Source organism: Charadrius vociferus, unplaced genomic scaffold (assembly GCF_000708025.1).
Source record: "Charadrius vociferus isolate BGI_N301 unplaced genomic scaffold, ASM70802v2 scaffold62, whole genome shotgun sequence".
Taxonomy (NCBI): Eukaryota; Metazoa; Chordata; class Aves; order Charadriiformes; family Charadriidae; genus Charadrius; species Charadrius vociferus.
Genome location: NW_009647419.1, coordinates 1,634,977 through 1,649,565, shown reverse-complemented (window position 1 = coordinate 1,649,565; position 14,589 = coordinate 1,634,977). Strand labels below are relative to the sequence as shown.

Here is a 14,589-nt window from a genome sequence, read left to right as displayed (position 1 = left end):
GAGAGGCTGTTGAGGCCCCATCCCTGGAGGTGTTCAAGGCCAGGCTGGACGTGGCCTTGGGCAACCTGGTCTAGTGGGAGGTGTCCCTGTCTATACCAAGGGAGTTGGAACTCGATGATCTTCAAGGTCCTTTCCAACCTAAACCATTCTATGATTCTATGAAAAGCTGCAAGCATTTTATGTATGTTTTATATATGTATGCATGCATGTTTTTCTTGCCTTGTTGGATTTTTGTATATAAGTTTATCTGTATTCATAAAACCAACATTTCCAGCCAACTTCACACTAACAAAGAGGTTTCAATCTGCATCATAGAAACACATTTCTTCATCAAAACTATAAAACTGTAAGCTCTAGAAATATATAGAGGTTGAAATTTATCTTTTGAGTTCCTTCTTTGAATATATATTCTAATGAAGATATTTTGAGGAATATTGGAGAATATCGCTCATGCAACTGGAAGATAAAGTTGCTAGTGATTTCTTCCCATGCATAAGAAAAACATTGGAAAAAAATTGCAAAAAGCAGCACAGAAAAAAGCATTTGTACTTTTGAAAGGCTGAATTACAATCAAGGTAATTTCAACATACAAGTTCATACCGACAGCAACACTTAAACTTTTTGAACACACCAAACTAACTGTTATGCAGCGCCATCAAGCCACCAGGCCTAAAAATAATCCTAAACTTAAATGTGAAGACTATGCAGTCACTGTAGAATGAGAAGTGCTTCACTGCTCAACGCTACAACTCCCCATCCTCCTCTTTCGTATTTCCATCCTGTTAATGTGAACAAGTCTAAAGACAGCCAGATAAAATAGGTTAACTCCTTGTGCATATTATTAAAAAGGCTGGAACATGGAAAAACATTTTCAGTGTATAGCACAGGGAAGCTTCATATCCACCTGTGAGCACCACTATGTATGTTCTCCCTACTTTTAGACTAGCAGTATTGGCCACTCCCCTCCCTTTTCAGTATAAATGGGGAAACAAATAAAATAATTCTAAATTCTGCCCATTGATATTTCTAATACTTTTAGCAATAATTAACTGGGGGGGAGGTGGGGTGGATGTTTTGTTGTGGGTTTTTGTTGTTGGGGGAGGGTTGGTTTTTTTGTTTTGTTTGGTTTGTTTTTTGGGGGGGTGTAGGCTTTTTTTTTTTAGAAGGGAAAACAATAAGAAACTTTGTGTAAACGTCTTATTGTGCTCACCCACAAATCCAAAAAATAACTCTCTGAAGTTTACACATTTAATTTACAATGTTTTTTAATCCCAGAGAGAACAACTCATCTAAAATATCAGCGTGTTTAGATTCTGCAGTGATTGGTCTTGGGGTATTTGGAGAAAGTGTTAGCCAGGCACAAAGAATAAGCTCAACAGAAAAGGATTCTAGAAAACCCAACATCTCATCAGGAACATGAAGTGAAAACCTCTTCTGGGGAAGGAAGGGAAAAGGAGTCAAATCCATGTTCTACACATGGAGAAAGACCTCTAACATCAATAAGAAAGAACACGCCTGTGTTTCGGGAAAGTGAAATAGCTCCCTCTTCTGTAGTATTTTATACCACAAACTACCTCGAAAAAGACTAAGACGTTCTGATCCTACGAAACCAGCACCAAATAACTTAGAGAAACATAGCATCAGTCCATTCAAGTATTTACTATAAAAACTAAGGAGGAAAAAAAAAAGTGAACAGTAGTCTAACCTTTTTCCTAATGCTTTATGTGATAGGAAGCTAAAAACTGGTCCTGAAGGGTGTGCTGCTCAACAGCCTTTCGTTAGAGTCTGCATACTTGTTTGAATTTTGTCTGCTGTCCAAAAAAGTTAACTGCAGCCTACTAAGCAGCAGCATGTGTGTTTACTTAGGCTTCCTGTAAAAACATTCATATCATTCCAAGAGTGACTAAATGTTTTCCATCCTCATAGTTTGCATTCCAGCCTTCCCCGCCCCTCCAGTTCATTACATGAAAAATATCAGTCCCAAGTTCTGGGCAAGAGAATTTCCTTCCTGGGTTGAAAATACTTAATGCCTCACAGGAATTTTTTTCCCAGAGTTTAGCTATCTCTGTTAACTATCAGAGTCTAATAATTCAGCATCACATAACTATAAAATGTATGCAAGTACTTAAGATGTCATAATTTTCTAATGTCACAAATAACTCTGAAAATACATTTACTAATACTTCCAAAGACATAGTTCAGTTTGGCAGGCTTTTCTTTCAGATTTTATTCACGCTGTAAACCTGAAACTACTTAAATATGCATTTTTCCTCGAAAGTAACTATTATAATCCAAGACTATTTTTATTGTTGAAAACTGACGACGTCTCCTGTGAACAAAAGCTGCATATGGGGGGGGTCTTTTTTGCACTGATGCGATCAAAATACTCACAAACTTTCCACTCCCAAAATGCAAAGTTTAAAACTTTTGTCTGTCATAATTGATTCTTCCAGTTTTCTGTTTAATAGGCATGTATATCCTTCAAATATATTTTAATGCTGATGAGACTTTTTTGACAATTTTAGGTGGAGTGACACTAAGGAACAACCACTTTTATTAATGCAGAATCAATTAAGCCTGCCTATCAAGAAATGTCCAAACAGGTAAGAAGGCCATTCAGTTAATGTTACTAGGTGAAGATACAGCAAACACACTAAATCAGCATGCATCTGGGGCAAATCTATGAATGCTATAGGCACTGAAAAGAATTAATTAGAGGATCCATGAGGTTCTTTGTAAGTGAGACATCCTTAGTTGCATTGATATGTATTCATTAGGATTCTTTGGTTATTTACCCTTTCAGTAGTTTTCCACCGAACTTAATGATCAATCATTGAAAATTAGGAAAAGATTAGTATAGTCTTCCTCACTTTCTTAAACTCAGAGAGATTTTCATTGGCAGTAGGTTTCATTATACCCTGGACTGGGTGGTTCAATAGCCTCAGCTGCCTTGTCTAAAACTGCTATACTAAATCATGATCTGGCAAACATAAGCCCAGTTCTCTGCAGCATGGCGTTTGCATCCCTTAATTGACTTTGATGAAAAGGCTGGTTGAGAACTGCAGTGCTGCTGCTGAACAATAACTTATACTTCATGCTCTAAGGAGATCTCTGGGCCCAAACCCTGCGCCGGTGAACACTGCTCACTGCCACTGACTTCATCCTGAATGAATCAAATTTCTTTTCACTGGACTCTGCTGCCTGTTTTTACTTAATGAAGTGCTGGACACGCTAAAGGAACTGAACTGAATTACATCTCAGCTAGAGTTTGGAGCCCTTTATTGATGAAAATGTTAATTTCTTTTTGTGAAGATAAAGTGTCAGCCATAATGACAGCAAAGTAATGCGGGGTCTTATTCATGAAAATCCTCTGAGGGGATTTTGTTTAACGCTTAATTTCCCATTCACAGCTTATGCTGGCACCCTGCCACCTGTACCTGAGGGCTCTCACACAGAAGGACGTACTGCGAGATAACCAATTACTGTGTATCAGTGGACTGGGTTGCAGCTTTCCCTATGAAAAGCCTGAGCCTCTGGGAGATGCAAGGGAACAGAAGCAACCATAGACTTTAAGGGACACTTTTGGCACCAGTGCCAGTGATGAGCACTTGTATTTCTCATCTTTCTTAAAAAAAAAAAAAAAAAATCAGGTATTTTCATACTATTCTACCCAATATTTACTTGCTGTGAACACAACTATTATTCCAATTTGCATATGGCTGTCCACAGATGCAGATGGCCTGAGGGAAATACGCTTATTTCTATCACTGTAGCTTGTTTGGTGTTATTGATACTAAACAGTTATTTTAAGCTCCAGTATCCACAATTTTTTGGAGGTAGAAGTTGTTAAAAACTGAATTGCTACTTAAACAACTCCTTGGAGAGAAAGGTGGGGGAGAGTATCTGTCCTTCCTCTCAGTAGCCAGTCTGGCCCAAACCACAACAACCACACCCATTTTATTTATAAAATAAACAATTATTAGCCCAACAGAGAAGCAAGCAGCTCTGTAAGCAGCAGTACTAACAGCAGCCTGATGGCCAATGAATCTGGTTACCTCCAACAGGACAGGTACGCAGAACCTCTGAGCCTAAAGAAATGTGAGCGCATAGCAAAATTTTTTAGTCCCCTATGGCACTTGAAAAATCACTTTCTCCCCTCCACCTATCTTTCTGTTTTTATCAAATCTCCAGAAATGGGTTCTCTTTGAGAGCTCCTCATGCTGCATGAAGCCAATGGCTCTACAACTGTGGGGAAGGCAGAGAGGGACAGCGTGATTACCTAGGCCTCGGGTCTTAATAAAGACAGTCTAGAAAACAAAGAAAGAAAAAACAGACTAAATAGATAATAGATTAAACAAACAAAGGCAAATCCCAAAGGACCAATATCATTACAGCAGCTATAGAAGCTATATAGAAACATCCATCAGAAGCTTAAAAGTAATTCTTTGTGTTGGATCCACAGAATGTGATGGACCCGCTTTTCCCAGCTCTCAGCAGTGAAAGGAGGTGCCTGCCTTGAAAAGCTGTAGACTGAAGAGCTTGAGTATGCGGACAGGCTGAAGGAGGAAGGTCTTCCCCTCCACACTACACAGTCTCAATGTTCCTCTGTCTCCAGCCTCATGCCTTATCGGTGACCCTTGCGTTCTGCCTCCCCTGCAACTCAGACACACTCACCTCAAATTAGCCAGCTCCCTGCTCACACCTTGGGCTTTTATCGATACACTTCTCACACCAGCACAACCCACAGTCATTGCTGTTTCAGAAAACTGGCAAGAAGTGATATGGACGGGCATACTGTAACGAGGTCTTGCCAAAAGGGCTTTGATCACTTCAATGTTTACTTAAAAATCTCAGCAGCTATATATTGGTGAGCCACAGCCATCACTTGCATAAACACTGAAAGCTACACATGAATTACTACTACTGCTTTCAGTTATGTAGGCAATTTCCTGAGCAAATCTCCTTTTGCTGAGGCTGAAAATACAAACTGCGATGCCCTGAATGCATCAAAAAAAAATCTTGGACACGACATGCCACAGGAGGAATTTTGTTTTCCTCAACAACTTTTTGATCTCCTCTAAACCCCATCTTCCCTCTTGCAATTCAATTCCATTCTCTCTTGTCCTATCTTTTTCTTTGCAAGAACCTTTTAGGCATTTGAAGACTGATGTGTTCTCATTCCAACTTCATAATTTTCTCTTTAAGCTAAACCAACCCAATTTATTCAGTCTGTCTTCCTAGGATATGTTTTGCAAATTTTAGACTGTGCTCATAGCCCTCCTTCTGACTCCTTCCAGCTTGGCTCCATCATTTTCAGAGGAACAGTGTCCAGGAAAGGACCAAGGGCCCACTACATGAGCCAGGAACATACCCACCCAGAGGACAGAGAGCAAAAAGGATTACTCCAGATCTTGCAAACTGTACTCTTGATTGTAATGTCAGTCTGGTGTTTGCCTTCTCAAGGCTCTGTTAATCCACATTCAACTTTTTCTTTCCCCTTAATCACCCAACTTCTCCCAGAGAACAGCTATTTAACAATTACTCTGGTTCAGGACTCATGAAGAATCTCCTCCAAGCACAGTGCACTGTATTTTCCCTTACTGAATTTGGTCAACATTTTTCAGCCAGCTCTCCGCTTTAAAACAAATATACGAATTCATACTCTGTTCTCCAAGATACTGGCTGCCCTTTTTAGTTTTTATTCATCTGCAGACAAAAATCAATCTAGCTTCGATCTGAGCTACTGAAAACAATCAGAGCTAGACCCAGCACAGATACCAGTGGACACCAACTACAGTGCAACTCAAGAAAGGCTGCCCGCAGATTTGAATACCAAATCCATATACAAACCCATCGTACTGGAGCACTACACCCATACATACGCCTGCCCTCCATACACCTACCCCACCTTGCTGCCCCTTCCTCCCTACCAATCTCCCCCAGGAGCTCCAGTGTAAAGCACCTCACTTGACGTTCCCCTTTCACCAGCAGCACCAGTAGACAAGATGCAAGTATGGAAGGGGTGAGGGGAGCTGAATAGTTACCCTCTTCTACAAGTCCAGCAAACCCCAGACAAGCATTCAGAAAATTACACATTTCAAACCAATCTGGCCGTCCAATCAACACTGGAATGTATATTCTGTGGGCTACATAGACACACATAGGATATATGCTAGGGATACGTATACAGCACCATGTGAAGAAGCATGAAAAAGTGTTTACAATGCAAAATTGATTCAGATCAATTCTGTATGGTATTATTACATATCACAATTGCTACTCCTTGATCTCTAATTTAGAAAGCTGTGAACAACTACTTCTGTATATCTTCAGTCTCTGCAATTGCTGCACTCCGGTTTTCTTGCTGCTGTAGTAACACCACCAGGACTTTCTTCATGGGGGAGTGGGAACGTTCTAGTTTGGCCTGAATGTGTGTTCAAAGGCTGAATGCACTTGTGTGCTGACATACCATATTGATATTTCAAGAACCTTTCTACTACACTATATTTGATTCTCTGTCTGCAAAGTTTTTTGAAAATGTAATCCAAGAACAATTTTCTCCTTATGTAGCTGCAGGAATGTAAATGTATCTACAGGAACATATATCTCCTTTCATTGAAATTGATTATTAAATAGCCTGGAAACAACTGAATTGGCAGAATTGTAGGTGCAGCAGCATTTAGATTGAAGACAGAGCAGGGACAGTCAGAAATGACTGCTACTAATAACCATTTACCAAGCCAGACCCACAGGCAGCTTTGATTTGAATTTGTCCAGTCTCATGTCTCACAAACCACTCTATCCTTCAACACTCAAAATAAATGATAGAAAAATCTTTGACTATTTTGTTTCACATACTAAAGAGCTAATACCTGACATACTTTAAGTTCACAGAATTTAAGCTGGCCACTGGCAAGCTGGATCTTTTTTACATGTAAACAGAGGTCTGATGAGAAATAAATGCACACTTAAAAACAGTGAAAAGCATAAAGCCTCTGCCTGAGTATTCTTGATCCAATGCCTAGTTTTAAATGGAAATATGGGCTTGAACTGGTCCATCAGCAATTAAATTGACATAAATAATAGAAAGTTTTCAACAAGTATGTCTTCTTCCTGCCTTAGAGTTGAAGCGTAACTAAGATTCTAGAAGAAAATGTTTCCTACATTTTGCAGTAGTCCCCAAAAAAGTGAAGTAGTTAATGTAAAAAGAGCTATGGCTTAATCAGGAAGTGTAACATACAATACATGTACAAGCAGAAAAGTAAAGTATATTCATAATGAAACTGCATAATACAATTTTGGAATTACTATACACCATCATTTTAAACTGACCTACAAAAAGAACATTATTTCACTATCGTATATTTTCTATGGACTGAATATTTTACAGCATGAGTTGAGATGTGCGTGAGAACTGGGAGCTATTAAAAAGAATAGTGTAAAATGAGGTATGTTTATCCTTACAATTACAAGTAAACTACTATCTCAAAATCACATGCTAAGTTTACATTAACTTTGCCCATTTATTGAACATATCACTAAGTTATGCTGCTTTCTCCTTTGAATCCCTTTCTCAAATAACTTGTACACTTGAAAATATGATTATATATAGTGTCAGTGATCCCAAAACTTAGCCCACACTACATACGGATTTTGGGTTTCTGTGCTGAAAAGTATGAGATAAGAGATGCAGAAGGATGGGAGAAAAGAACAGACTGGAAAGCACAGGACAGCAGGTTTAAGCTGTTAGTGCAACGTTAGTAATGTTTGAGCTTCCATTCATTTGACACTTCTGCTCATACACTAAACTTCAAAATTCAGGTTAAGCTACAGATATGCAGATTTAATGGGGCAATATGCAGGAAAAAAAGATCACATAGCTGAAACTGAAGGGTTTTAATTCTCTTAGGAAAAACTGTGCCTGGAATGTATGTTATTGCTTGTAGATCTTCACTAAATGTATTGTATGTCATTTTCATTAGTAACATTAAAATTAAGGGATTGATTTGTCAACCAACTTCCCAGCCAGGACTTCATTCTCCCCTGATCCCACCAACCTCAGCGGGTCATTGGAGACTCAGTGAGTATTGGGAACAGAACCTCATCAACAAAAATGACCCTCAGGAAAATAAGTGAGAAGCTGATTAATAACAGTTGCTGGGTTTGGTGTGGTTTTGTTTTGGTTTTTTTTTTTTGGTTTTTTTTTTGTTTTGTTTTTTGTAATGTTCTGGGATGTTCTTAATGCAAGCTTTCAAAGAAAAATGTTAACAGATCCAGAAAGACACAAAAGACTCTTCAATTAACAAATTTCACATCTGGTAATACCTTCATCTCTAATATGTGTAAATATTTTTATGCAGGCTGCTAATCACATGGCTTAGCAGCCTTGAGCTTGTTTGATGCCCTAAAACATAACTTCAAGAAGTTTGCTGGTACCCTTGATTTGTTAATTTCTCAGGGATTTTTTGAGTTACTAGTATTACAAGATAAGTTGTTAAGCCTCAGACGCTGAAATATTTTTTCATAAATTCATCCAAAGCTGCTTCTTGCAAACTATGCTTTTTATATATTAGGTTCTAGCATCTGAGCTCAGAGCTGAGTTTTAACAGTCCAGATTTTTGGTCCTTGAAATATTCCCAAATCTAAATTCCTGAAATTAAATAACTTGGCATTATGGAGCATAATCATCTGTTTTCTTTAGTTTTGTTTACTGTTGGGGAGGGAAGGGAAGAAAGAAGAGAGAATTCAAGCATGTTTTCAGGTATCCTCTGACCACTGGTTCATGCGTATGCTCAAATCCCCTCCTAGCATGAACTACAACTACTTCCACTAATTGTTGGCTCCACGATTTATGTAATTTCATTACCACTTCATTGTTTACTTAGCCAAATATGCCATCAAAGGAACACCAAGTCAAATGTGATGCTTTTAAGCTTAAAATTTGGGAAGTAGTTAAAAATACTATTCTCTATTACTTTCCTCCAGATGATACACTCAAACCCAGATGATACAATTAAGTGTACATCATACAACAGCTAACACAACCAAGTAGATTGTCAGATTATTTTCTGAGAACGTATTTAAGATGACATAAGAATCTCATTTAAATATTGATTCCACAATGCTATTATGCCAGTCTTCATCTGTTTGACCATCATTTGTGTCATAGGTATAATTTAACCCCCTCCCACCCTCCAACAACAAGAAAAACAACTTTTATGGACTTAAGCAGTTGCTAGCTACTTTGGCTTCTAAAAGCATAAACATGTTATAACACAGAATTACCTAACCTATTCCAGAAGAGCTAACTTGTGTCCTGAAAGCACTGCAGAGACATTCATGTGGTACATCAGTGAAGGACCGACCTGGCTATGTTGCGACGTTTAGTAATGAACAATGGAAGCCTATGCTCTACCCTGTGTTTGCTTCCCCCGGTTCACTACAATTATCTCAGTCTGATGTAGATAAGCATTTAATCCCAATATCTCTTATCAATTTTCTCCAATCTGGAACAGGAAAACATAGACATTTGTCTATCTTTCTCTCATTGGAGAAAAAAAAACCATTGAGTTGAATATCCACAAGTATTGAAAATACTTACATCAACCTCTGTCTCCCCATACTACCTTCCCAAGCTTGCTCACATACACACTAAATAATGAGGGGTGTCAGTGCCTACTCTGCGATATCCATCATGAGGGGATCACTGACGTTTAAAAACAGTTAACCTGCTTCCTCATCATAAAATTAATCCAGTGCAAGTAGCAACTCTCTACAATTCACTGGCCGCTTTTATACTTAGGCGGACACCTTCTTCACATCTTGTGATGTGAATTTTGGAATGAGAGAGCACCTGTGAGAAATCTTTATATTCTTCATATTTATCTGAAAAAGTAAGTATCCCAGTGACCTTAGATGGATATTGCAATCCAAGTAGGGCCTCGAGGCACATGCACTTACACAAAATTAATTTCATTATTTTAGAGATGGAACAGGAAATACATAAGTGGTAGCTCACTGGGCACCCACAAGCATTTGCACGCTGTGAAGACAGCTCTGAAGACAGGTCTAGATTTACCATTTCTAAACATAGCAATCTGATATTTTTCATAATGAAAAACTACTACATGAAAAGCAACTCTGAACATACATACTTTGTTTTTATATCTATGTTTTTTTAATTTTTTTTTTTTTTATTTAAAGTCTATCAGTTTGAAAGCCTTCACATTTCCATTGCCAGGCTGGGCAAGCACCTACCATATAGCTAAACTAGAATCTCAAGTCAGTTGTACAAGATATATGTATTTCCACAAGGTAATGAAAAATGCATTTTAAACTCTAAAAATTAATCTAACTCCCAGATATTATCCTTTGTAAGTTTCACTGAAATAATGTTTTATTCATACAATAATTATGTCCAATATCAAACTATATTGCACAGAGATTTTTAGTTGTAACTAAATGAAACTGAGGAATAAGAAACTAGGAATAATCCAGTTGTCAGTAATACCAGCCAAGGAACATTTTGTTCTTCTAACTTCTCCTATACTTATTAATAAGGTTTAAGCATAACCAAGAGTAAAATTAGTTAACAACGCTGATCTCAAATGATCTCCTTTGGGTCAAAAAAGTATTGGGCACAGCCACATACAGGTGTAGCTAAACCATGCTTCCCCCCACCCTAGTTTATCCAGTCACAGGCAATGCTGTACCTAGCTACTTCAGTCCTCCAAGATTTCCAAGTAAACCAGGAATTACAAAGTAAGAAGCAGCCATGACAGACCGAAGTGGGATACCAGACATTGAGAGCTTACCTTCACACACCGGGCAGCACTCCCCGGGGACTTTGACGGGATTCAGACAGCTCTGCCCGCAGGCGGTTGCGACGCAGTGCGGGTCTCCATTGATGCACTGGCAGAAAGTACAGTCGTCCTCTCGCCAGCGGTCCCCGTGAGCTTGGATCTGGCCGTTGGCGTAGCAGCCAGCGGGGTTGTTTACTGGATAAACTGGGTCTGAAATGAGAGGAATTGCAAGCAAACAAGTAGTTTTATCTTCGCTTTTATGCCCACACTTTATATACGGATAAAACCGCAATACTCTGTTTTATATTACCTCAAAAGGTTTAAGTGCAGCCACAATCAAACCTTGAAAGAACCACACTGTGGTATACAGTGATAAAATAAGATAGGTAACAACTTAGATATTTCAATATTGAAATTTACTGTTGAAAAAGTTAAGTCAACTTATACTGAACATTCATGAATTCAGGTATTTTTAACTCTTCCAACTCAAATTTCATATGCAGCAAGCCGATCTAGAACAGAAAATATCTACAAATGGTTGGGTTATGTTTTTTTAAGAGGCTTAATTTTGGGATTTTCTGATTTTGTTCAAAACAAAATATAGATCTTAGATCTATTGATTCACTTTTTTTACCAGCTTAAATTCTGAGGAGAACTGAGAACACCTCCATGAACTGCTGGAATGACTCCTGACAGCATCTCACTGCTATTTTACAGATGAGACCTCTGGCATATATCCTGCTGGAACAGGGAGTCTGCCTTAAGCTACATCTGGTCACAGTTTTGGAGATATACTAGTTTTCCTCGACAGATTTTCTGGCTCAGTTTTGAATTCTGTTTCAGTTGGAGCATTTTACCCTTGAAAGCTACAAGGTCCATTTACCTGCTAGCAATCAAATTAAGACTCAGGTATTTAAATAACAGAATTTTGGGGGATGTACTTTACCTAAGATTTCTCCTCAGGTTTCATGCAAATAAATAATGTGACTCTATATATGCTAATTCATGACTTGAAATAAAAGCAGCTTTTGCCCTTCAGAAAGAACACTTTTTACTCTTAAGAAATGTGATAAGCCACACACTGAAAATATATGCATTGCATGAATGCATGCAACTTATCATGGTGGCTAATAAAAAGATAACTGTTAGACTCAAAAATCAAATATCTGAGTATGTACAGTAATCGCATCAAGTTTTCAAAGCAAGCAATCATACAAGTTAAGTATTAAAGCAAATTTAATATATTAAAAATAATAAATTCAACTAAAAGCATTGTTTTTAGCAGACATCAGATAGCAGACATCGTAAGCACAAGTCATTTACCCATGAGTCAATTTTCAGAACACGTTAGGTTTGAAGTATTTGGGAGAAAAGAGACGTCCTATCTAAAGGAAAAAAACCAAACCACAAACCCACAAAAAAGGACCCAATGAAACTTGAAGAATATTTCTCTGAAGTTTCATTAACACCCTTTGGAAGGAAGGCAATCCATGTTAAGTTTAGATAAAGCCAGCAGCAATGCTAATAGCTGTTGTCTTATTATAAGCCATTATATCACTTTATGACAGTATCAACCCTCAAGCACTTGGAGTGAAACTGCACACAACTTCTACCTCTACCTGGCATTTACTCCCATCCTGAATTTTAGCGATAGTCCCAATTGTAGCAAAATGGGTTAAGCCAACATAAAAAACAGGTGTTTGGAAAAATAAGACATTTAAAAATTAAGATGTTTCCCAATCTCTTAACTTTGCACCTTTTAGGATTACCTTGCATCTGTAATTAACTATTTCGACCTAGCTGAAAATCAAATCATACAGAGACAAACGAAGTCAATTTTATCATTCGACTCATGTATGGGATTCTGATTGACAGAGAAATACAGAGAAAGCACAGAAAAGCCACATAAGACTCGTGTTATTTGCAATAGTCTTTTATGTGAGTCAAAGCACAAAGTTCCTGGTACCCTTAAAAGGTCAGTAGTATTTAAAGCTATAAATTGAGCCCAGCAAATTACATTTCCTGATGCTGAGGAATCCTACAGGACTTTGAGGAAGACTTCGTCCTGGAGCTAAGGCAAGAAGGGCTTGTGCCAGTAGCATACAATACACTGAAAATTTACCATTTGCCATTTTAAAATTATTGCAGAAAAGAAGAAAGCTTTTTTCTTTATATTTCTATCATCAAGAAAACACTAGTATGAAAAAATTAACCACCTTTAAAATCAGTCATAAAACAAACAAATAGAAAGAGAATAGGTAGAAAGAAACGCTACCTCTTCACCAACTAGAAAAGCATGAACGGGCAGGCTGTTAAGTATACGTTCTGCTATTTTAAAAGACTTACCTTGTCAATTTAGGTGTCACTGAACATAACCCAAGTTATTAAGAAAGGGATCAGAGCTTTCCTTTTTCTTTTTAAATGTTTAAAGGAACCAGGAAAATAAACAACATAAAACTTACTATCCGATCATTCAGAAGTGAGAAATCAGACTTCCTTGATCATAGAATCATTGAATAGTATGGGTTGGGAGGGACCTTAAAGGCCATCTGATCCAACCCCCCGCAATAAGCAGGGACATCTTCAACTAGATCAGGTTGCTCAAAGCCCTGTCCAACCTTAAATGTTTCCAGAGATGGGGCATCTACCATCTCTCTGGGCAACCTGTGCCAGTGTTTCACTCTACCCACTGTAAAAAAATTCTTCTTTATGTCTAGTCTAAATCTACTCTCTTTTTTAAAACCATTACCCCTTGTCCTACTGCAACAGGATGTGCTAAAAAGTTTGTCCCCCTCTTTTTTATAAGCCACCCTGAAGCCTTCTCTTCTCCAGGCTGAACAACCTCAACTCTCTCAGCCTGTCCTCATAGGAGAGGTGCTCCAGCCCTCAGATCATCTTTGTGGCCCTCCTCTAGACCTGCTCCAACAGGTCCATGTCTTTCATCTGCTGAGGGCTCTGGAGCTGGACGCAGTACTCCAGATGGGGTCTCACCAGAGTGGAGTAGAGGGGGAGAATCACCTCCCTTGAACTGCTGGCTTGATTTAGTGCTACAAGCCCTAGCAGGAAAGCACGCAACAGAAACAAGCCAACGAACCGGTGTCGGATGATTTGATAAAAGACCCTGTAACTTGGCATCTCAGCCAGCTGAGCAGGAACTAACTCACAGCCATTACTTGAAAAAGAAGATTGGACTTAATAATTGTAAGTCATTATCCATTGTATTCTATCTACTAAGGACCGGTATTATTTCCATTGCAGGCCTTACATACACCAACTCATCAAACTCGAAATGTTAACAGGCTTTCTTGATAGTTTGATTCAAAGGTTGCAAAAAAGGAAAAAACAACTTTTAACACTGTATGATGATATGGCAGAAAAAGATATTGATAAATCATAAGATAGATGAGTATTTACATCACCGAAGAGGACAAAGGACAAATCTACAACTGTAAGTCCAATGCAGGAAAATCAGCATTCACATTTAAGTATGACAGAGCTGATCCAGAGAGCCCAGACACAGCAGACACAGAAACATTGTTTATGTATCTACATACATTGTAATATTGATTTCACAATGCCAAATCTCAGAATATTCACATACGTGAAAACCAATAACTATACGAAAACCCAACAGATGTCAAATATTCCATAAAGTCAGCAGCTCATACAGCAATTTCTTCACCACTGTATCTGCACTTGCTCAGGAAGGGTTTCACCACATCAGACATGCCTTCTCAAAACTTTTTCAATTAAAAACTTCAATTAAAAACTTTTTCATTAAATGATG

General features: G+C 38.2%; 1 protein-coding gene across 1 annotated transcript in view; it reads right to left on the bottom strand.

Moving 5' to 3' along the window:
- The window catches only part of CRIM1 (cysteine rich transmembrane BMP regulator 1 (chordin-like)), a 189,598-nt gene that overhangs the window by 52,690 nt on the left and 122,319 nt on the right, over window positions 1–14,589 (bottom strand). Inside the window, exon 9 of the mRNA XM_009880437.1 lies at window positions 10,815–11,012. Coding sequence (XP_009878739.1) covers window positions 10,815–11,012 — 198 coding nt within the window. The remainder of the gene's footprint in view (window positions 1–10,814; window positions 11,013–14,589) is intronic.